Source organism: Mandrillus leucophaeus, unplaced genomic scaffold (genome assembly GCF_000951045.1).
Source record: "Mandrillus leucophaeus isolate KB7577 unplaced genomic scaffold, Mleu.le_1.0 Scaffold255, whole genome shotgun sequence".
Lineage (NCBI taxonomy): Eukaryota > Metazoa > Chordata > Mammalia > Primates > Cercopithecidae > Mandrillus > Mandrillus leucophaeus.
This window is the reverse complement of record NW_012102643.1, coordinates 1,080,453-1,088,273: the sequence shown is the minus strand read 5'-3', so window position 1 is coordinate 1,088,273 and position 7,821 is coordinate 1,080,453. Positions and strand designations below refer to the sequence as shown.

Sequence of the window (7,821 nt, the reverse complement as noted above, 5' to 3'; positions counted from 1 at the left end):
AAAAAAAAAAAAAAAAAAAGGTCTGAAGGCTTTAGCAACTCTGGGCCTCCACATTCCCTGCTGGCTGCCACTAGTAGCTGAGAGGCAGCTGTCCTGTAGGTGAATCCTATTTTAAATATATATATATTTTTATATATATATTCGGGGCAAAAAAATATAAGAATAAAAATATATATTTTAAAACAGTGCATATAACAACTGTTTACATAGTGTTTACATTGCATTGGACATTGTAAGTAACCTAGAGATTATTTAGAGTATGTGGGAGGATGTATGTGGGTTATGTGCAAATACTCTACCATTTTTTATAAGGGACTTGAGGACCTGCCAATTTTGGTGTCCATGGCAGGGGGCGGGAATGGCTCCTGGGATACTGAGGGGTGGCTGTATTTTTGAACTTTATTTTGAATAAGCATTTAAGTTGCTATTAAAAGAGTGCTTTTTTTTTTTTTTTTTACATGAATCACCTTTTTAAATCTTCACCATGACCGTTTTCCAGATGAGAGAACTTTTGACTGAGAGCAGTTTGGTACCTTGCTCAAAGTAGTGGGTAGCCCACTGGGATTTGAATTTGCAACCTTTTTACAACAGGATCTGAGTTTATAAGCAACACACCACCGATCGCTACATTGTGTTTCATTAACCGACTAATAACTGATCTTGCCAAGGATGACCTTGTGATAATGATGTGCTCACAATAAATTTAGCCTTTCTCTAAAGACAACTGTGGGTTAAATGTTACTGGTTGTAGTTTAGACCTTGGAAAATGGCTACACCATGTATAGTAGTGTGTGCATTAACCAGAAACCTCATTTTCTAAACCCAGTGGGTGGGAGTTTATTTATTAATATCTATTTTGAGACAGGGTCTCGCTCTGTCACCGAGGCTGGAATGCAGTGGCACGATTACAGCTCACTGCACCCTCCATCTCCCCTGGCTCAGGTGATCCTCCTACCTCAGCCTCTTGAGTAGCTGGGACCACAGGCATGTGCCACGATGCCCAGTTAACTTTTTTGTATTTTTCGTAGAGATGGGGTTTCGCCATGTTGCGTAGGTTGGTCTCGAACTCCTGGGCTCAAGTGATCTGCCACCTCGGCCTCCCAAAGTGTTGGAATTGAAGGCATGAGCCACTGCGCCCAGCCAGAATTTAGAAGGAGTGACTACCAACATGGTGCAAGAATTGGAAATATTTTCAATTAAAACATGAGAAAGACCAAAGGAGACTTCATCCCTGCTCTCCCCTGCCCATCCCCCATAGCATATTATAAAAATCATGGGTAATTCAGGATCCAGTATGTTCTCTCATGGTCAGGACCACAGTGATGAACTGTGGAGTATTGCCACCTAGAGAGCTGTTAATGATGCTGATGCCTTTTGAGCTTTTCTCCGTCCGTGCGAGTAGTACCATGTTTGTTTGTTTTGAGATGGAGTCTCATTCTGTCGCCAGGCTGGAGTGCAGTGGTGCGATCTTGACTCACTGCAACCTCCGCCTCCTGGATTCGAGCGATTCTCCTGCCTCAGCCTCCCGAGTAGCTGGGACTACAGGCATACGCCACCATGCCCAGCTAATTTTTCTATTTTTTTTAGTAGAGACGGCGTTTCACCATGTTGGCCAGGATGGCCTCGATCTCTTGACCTTGTGATCCACCCGCTTCAGCCTCCCAAAGTGCTGGGATTACAGGCGTGGGCCACCCCGCCCACTCTCTTAACCACAGTCAGCTCCACGTTCTCCCTAAGCCTCTGGCTTTTGGAAATCTAAATCCAAATGCTCCCTCTCTGCCTATCTCTCTCTTCCTCAGCTGGGAAGTTGCCCTAGTTTGCTCTGGCTCATTTATATGACATTGAAAAGAGACCAAAATATAATTTTTCTAATGGCAAAATACAGCAAGAAGGAGGGGAATGTTTTAATCAACTGGGTGTATTCTCCAGCGGGGAGCAAGAACTTCATTTTAATTTCTCATTTCCCTTTGATGAAAACTTCAGTGAATTTTTATGTGGAATTTATAAGAAGGCTGGGTTTAGGTAATCAGCTTTAATATTTATACTCTTAGGGAAAGAAATAGGAATCATTAGCAAGCATGCATAATTAATGAATAAATTATATTTCCCTTTGTTTTCTTTCAGGTACAAGGAAATGCTAGAACTAGTGATCTCAGCCAGCCTCACTGTAAACAGCGCTTGTCTGGAGAAACTGAAGTTTCACCGTGCTGGCGTCACTGTGTGGACTCTGAGTGACAGAGAAGGTAGGCGTCCTGCTGTGAGTTTGGGTCAACAGGTGTGGTGGTCCTAGGTCACCCTGAGAATATCGTAAGCGACAGACACGCATCCTTTCCAAAGTACCGTCCTTAGGACAATTTCTCCCCCTGCCATTTAAATGCTTGCCTCTGAACCAAAACTTTGGCATGCCTCTCTGACAATTCTGTCTCATTGTTAGAGATAAAAATATGCTCGTTTGTATCTTGAACTTCCTTTCTTGGTCTCCAATTCCAAGAAATGCTGACACCACCACAGATGATAGTCACTTTGGGGTGAGTCCGAGGCCCAGCCCTTGGATGTGTTTTGCAGTGTCTGCTTCCGGCTTTGAGCTCTGTCCTCTACTCTGTTCTGCCATCCCCTTGTCCAAGCAGGCGTCTTGCTTACAGGAGTTTGACATTAGGACAAGAACTCGTCTGCCTCTTGCTTTCAGGTCGGGTTAGAGTCAAGGAAGCAGAGAAGAATCAGAGTGGTTTAAAAAAGTATTGGCAAATGATGCAGTCGAACTAGTTTTCACTAGAACAATTCCAGCTATTGTTTGTTCTGTTTCGGATCTGTCAGCCTTCCTGGTAGAGCTTGGAGTTAGCAAAAGGCATTAAGCTATTATGTTTAACTATTGGGCTTAACCCTTTCTTTGGCTGACTTTGGGATTTGCTGCTGGTGTCCTGAGACCCCCTCGTTGTTTTTCCTTCACTTTCTGTTTGACACCAACTCATAGGGCACAAAGGCTGTGTAACTGTCTTGGAAAACCAAAGTGACTTGTGTCTAGTGGAATAGAACATCACAAGGAATTGGCTTTGAAGCCAACCCAGGCTCCCATGAGTAATTATTGCTGTCAGCAAGACAATGACATTTCTCCTTACATGCTGGTTACAGAGCTGGAACTGCACTGATGAAAGTACCACCAAGTGGCTTGGGCTCTCATGCCAAAACTGGATGGTGAAGAGCACACCCTCATTCTTCCTGGCACTTTGGACCATTCTTGTAAACCGCCCTGGGGCCTTTGAGAGTTTAAGAAAATTTACTGAGCCCTGTTCAAAGACAGTCATCATTTTCTTTCCAAATAGAGACACAAGTCCACTTAAGTAGAGACACAAGTCAACTGTCTTCATTTGAGAGCCGGTAGTAACAGGAAAGGGCATAGGCTGCTGAGTGGGGAATCCCAGCCCCACTGCTTCTCAGCCAAATGATCTCAGGCAAACCGTTTAACTTTTCTGAGCCTCAGTTTTCTCACCTGTCAAATGGGGGCATAATGGCATACTTCATAGGGTGCCGATTACAAGGAGGAAGTGAGGTGATGGGATGTAAAGTGTCTGGTACACCTTGGGGGCATGGTGCATGGTTAAATGTACCATTCCATCGTCGTTCTCCTCTGAACCAAATAACCACGGTAAATTCAAAACCATGGTTGCACACAGGGCAGCCCGTAGCCACATCTGGCCCTGGAGTTTGTCTTTGTTTGGTTTACACTATGTTTTAAGTAAAAGTGAATTTGTAAAAATTGGGAGCACTCACATACAAATCTGGAGTTCTAGTTTCTCTTAAAAGGCTGAAGGCTGACTAGGAGCAGTGGCTCACACCTGTAATCCCAGCACTTTGGGAGGCTGAGGCAGGCAGATCACGAGGTCAGGAGTTTGACACCAGCCTGACCAACATGGTGAAACCTTGTCTCTACTAAAAATACAAAAAGTAGCCGGGCATGGTGGCACATGCCTGTAATTCCAGCTACTTGGGAAGCTGAGGCAGGAGAATTGCTTGAACCTGAGAGGCGGAGGTTGCAGTGAGCTGAGATCGCACCATTGCACTCCAGCCTGGGCAACAGAGTGAGACTCCGTCTCCAAAAAAAAAAAAAAAAAAAGGTCTGAAGGCTTTAGCAACTCTGGGCCTCCACATTCCCTGCTGGCTGCCACTAGTAGCTGAGAGGCAGCTGTCCTGTAGGTGAATCCGTGCCTCTCCCTTTTGTCCTTCATTTTTATGAGCGCCTACTTTCTGCCAGGCACTGTTCAAAGCAACATAACTCTAGATTCATTCTCCCCCTCCCTCTCTATCACCGTCAGAGCAAACACTCGGCACTTGTCATGTGCCCGGCATTACTCTATTTAACTCATTTAATCTTCACAACTCTAAAAAGTGGGCCCTGTTATTATCCCCATTTTACAGATGAGGAAACCAAAATGCAGAGAGGTCAAGCAGCTTGATTGAGATGGCACAGATAGCCCAGATTTGAACCTACGTAGTCTGACTTCAGAGTTTATTCTCCTGATCAGTACTCTGTACTGTTTCTCATTTAATTATTGTACAACTACTAGGCTATGAGCCCATTTTACAGACATGGAAGTTGGGGCATGGAGGAGTTACGTAACCAGGTTAAAGTCATGCCAGAATCAAACCCAGGCACTCTGGTTCCAGAGTTCTCGCTTGTAAACCATTTCTAACTCACTTTCTGCCAAGCCGTAAGAGTCTCCAGACCCTAGATCTTCAATTCTCGCACAGTGGTGAAATCCACAGACACACTCCTTTTTGTGACTTGGAGCTGTCAGTGCCCTTTCTAGTGCCCTGGAACAAGCTGGCTGCCATGGTGAAGGCTTTGAGGGTGGAAGCGATGGGGCAGAGAGAGGTTGCTCCAAATTCAGAACAGGTAGCGCCAGTGAGGTCAGGTTACACACACACACTTTCTTTCTCATGGGGCAGGTGGTGAGCTCCAGAGACTCTGCAGGGGACATTCCACCCTGGAGCGTGACCCCCAAGTGCCGGATTATGCCTCTCCCGCTGCCTGGCCTCCTGTTCTCCCTCGTCCTGGGCCATTCCTTCTATTACAGAGTCTTTACTAGGTGGCTTCAAAGATCCTACTCAAAGGAGGACCCCAGAGAGTCATGAGTCACAGGACCCGCACTCAGGGGGATTCTGGAGGGAGCCAAGAAGCTCCCCAGTGGCTTCCGTTGCATTCTCACCTCTGCTTCTTACCGGCCGTGGGACCCTGGCTAGTGGCCTAACCTCCTTGAGACCCATTTGCCCCATCTGTTTAATGAGAGTAATTATTCCACCGACCTCACAGACTCAATGTGAGGATGAAATAAGTTAAAACAGGGAGTGGTTTATATTAAGTTAAAACTTATTCTATGCTTTTTAAGCACACTAAGTTTTAACTTAAAAAGTATAGAATAAGATCTGAATTCCTTATCCTTGGCCACCAGGCCCTACTTGTCTATCCCTGGAAGCCTCCCAAACTCATCTCCCTCCCTATCGCCTTTGCTCCTTGGGCCCAGCCCCTGGCCCCTTTTCCTTTGCTTTAACTGAGAAGCATGATTCTGCGCCCTGGACCTTTGCACCTGCTGTTTCCTCTGTCTGGACCAGTCTTCACCCAGGCTCTGCAGGACCAGCCCTCCCTCAGTTCTCATCAGAGAGGTCTTTCCTAATGAAAGGAACTACCCCTTCCTTCCTTCATTTGTTCGTTCATTTATTGAACAAATGTTTAATCAGTCATGTGCCTGGCACAGTTTTAAGTACTGGGGAGACAGCATGGAAAACCCTATCCTCATGGAGCCCACACTAGGGTGCTGACAAAGCAAAAAGCTGACAATGACGATGAAGAAGTATATAGCACGTTGCATGGTGATGCGTGCTGTGAAGGAAAAAAGCAGGGGAGGAGGATGAGGAATGCAAGGGTGGAGGGTTGCAGTTTTTGTTAGGGTGGCTAGAAAAGAGCTCCCTGAGAAGATAACACTTGAGTTAAGACCTGTAGGAGGTAAGGGAGGGTGCCAGATGGCTACACAGAACAAGAGCCTTATGCACAGAGAAGACAGCAAGTGCAAAGGCCCTGAGGCAGCAGTGTGCTCAAAAAACTTTACATATATTAATACAAACATATATACATATACATATGTAAATTTCTATTCCTGTTTAGCATGCAACTTAGTGCCTGGCTCATGGTAGATCCTTAAAAATTATTTCTGGGTGAGTGAAGGGGTGGGTGGATGAAGACGGGATGGGTGGATGAAGACAGAGTGGTGCTGAGGAAGCCCAGATAACTTTAGAGGCATATTGGCTCTGAATCCTTAGTAAAGTTTCCTTCACTTCCCCCTGCCTCATTTTCTACATTTGCATCGTACTGATAATAATTTCCTTGCTGGGTTGTTGTGGAGAATAGAGAGATCATGCTCATGCAGTCCTTGGCACAGTAACCCTGGTTTGTTTGTGGGAACCACTTGAGAAATATTACCTATTATTCTTTACGATTCACGGGAAAAATGGATTTGAATTGTATCCTGTCTCTGGGAAGGGGTGGTGGGGAGTTACCCTGAATAGAGGAAAATTTTTCTTTTAAAATGCAAATGCATTTTTCAGAAACTGATGCTCTAATCTCATTAAGTGTTTCCAAGGAGCTGCTCTCACTTCCTGCACCTCCTCTGCCCTGGGCGTGACAAGACCTCATTTTCAGTTTCAGTCTCACCGGTTCCAACCTGGAGCTGATGGGTTTTGATTCATTTCATCCAAGCCAGGCTGTGCTGCCCAGACCTTCGCCCAGGTACTGGCCTGGGAAACCACATGTCAGCTTCATCCTTCTCACCTTTAAGGCTTTTGTAGTCATTCACACCCAGAACAACCTCTACCTGTGCGGAACAGAAATCCCGTTTTGTGGGGGCAAAGGGTGCGTTAATCCCATCGTAGCCTCCACAGGTAAAGAACTTCCATTGGTGGCAGTAGCTCACAAATGTCACAGTCTCGAACCACTTTCTGTCGTGTATTCAGACCACCTCTACGGCCACTTGGTACTAATTTGTTCTTTTTTTTTTTTTTTTTTTTTGTTTTTTTTTTTGTTTTTTGAGACTGAGTTTTACTCTTGCCTCCCAGGCTTGAGTGCAGTGGCGTGATCTCGGCTCACTGCAACCTCTGCCTCCCAGGTTCAAGCAATTCTCCTGCCTCAGCCTCCCGAGTAGCTGGGATTACAAGTGCGCACCACCACACCCTGCTAATTTTTGTAGTTTTAGTAGAGGCGGGGTTTCACCATGTTGACCAGGCTGGTCTCCTGACCTCAGGTGATCCACCCGCCTCGGCCTCCCAAAGTGCTGGGATTACAGGCGTGAGCCACAGTGCCCAGCCTGTTGTTTCTTTAGAACAACTCCTTTGAAATAAATTCATTTTAAAAGGATGACTTAAACCAGTTCCAGAAATGAAGAGTTATGACTTTGATGGTCTTGTTGTGATTCTAATGTGCATAAAATTAATTTGCAATGTTTTCAGTCAAAGAGGGAGTATTTATAGACTCCCGAACACCATCGCACTCTAGGACTTGCCGCCTCATTCCTTTCTGTCCTCAGTGGCACCTCCCACAAGAGACAAAGGGCTTGCTCATGGTCACAGAGCCTCTCAGTGAGAGTCAGAATTGGGGCACACACTTCTGGACGCCTAGCGTGGTGTCTTTCCAGCTGTCCCTGTCCCTAGTATGGGAGTGATTTAAATCACCCACACGAGGAAGATGAACTGATACAGTTTACAGACGTATACCTTCATAGCAGAGACCCGCCTCAGGACATCTCGCTGGCACTACAGATTGTCTCATCTCTCTGG

The 7,821-nt window shown here is 45.7% G+C and overlaps 1 protein-coding gene across 1 annotated transcript in view; it reads left to right on the top strand.

The window, feature by feature from the left end:
* EYA2 (EYA transcriptional coactivator and phosphatase 2) overlaps window positions 1-7,821 on the top strand; it is a 229,198-nt gene that overhangs the window by 17,964 nt on the left and 203,413 nt on the right. Inside the window, exon 2 of the mRNA XM_011983749.1 lies at window positions 2,125-2,243. Coding sequence (XP_011839139.1) covers window positions 2,135-2,243 — 109 coding nt within the window. The 5' untranslated portion in view covers window positions 2,125-2,134. The remainder of the gene's footprint in view (window positions 1-2,124; window positions 2,244-7,821) is intronic.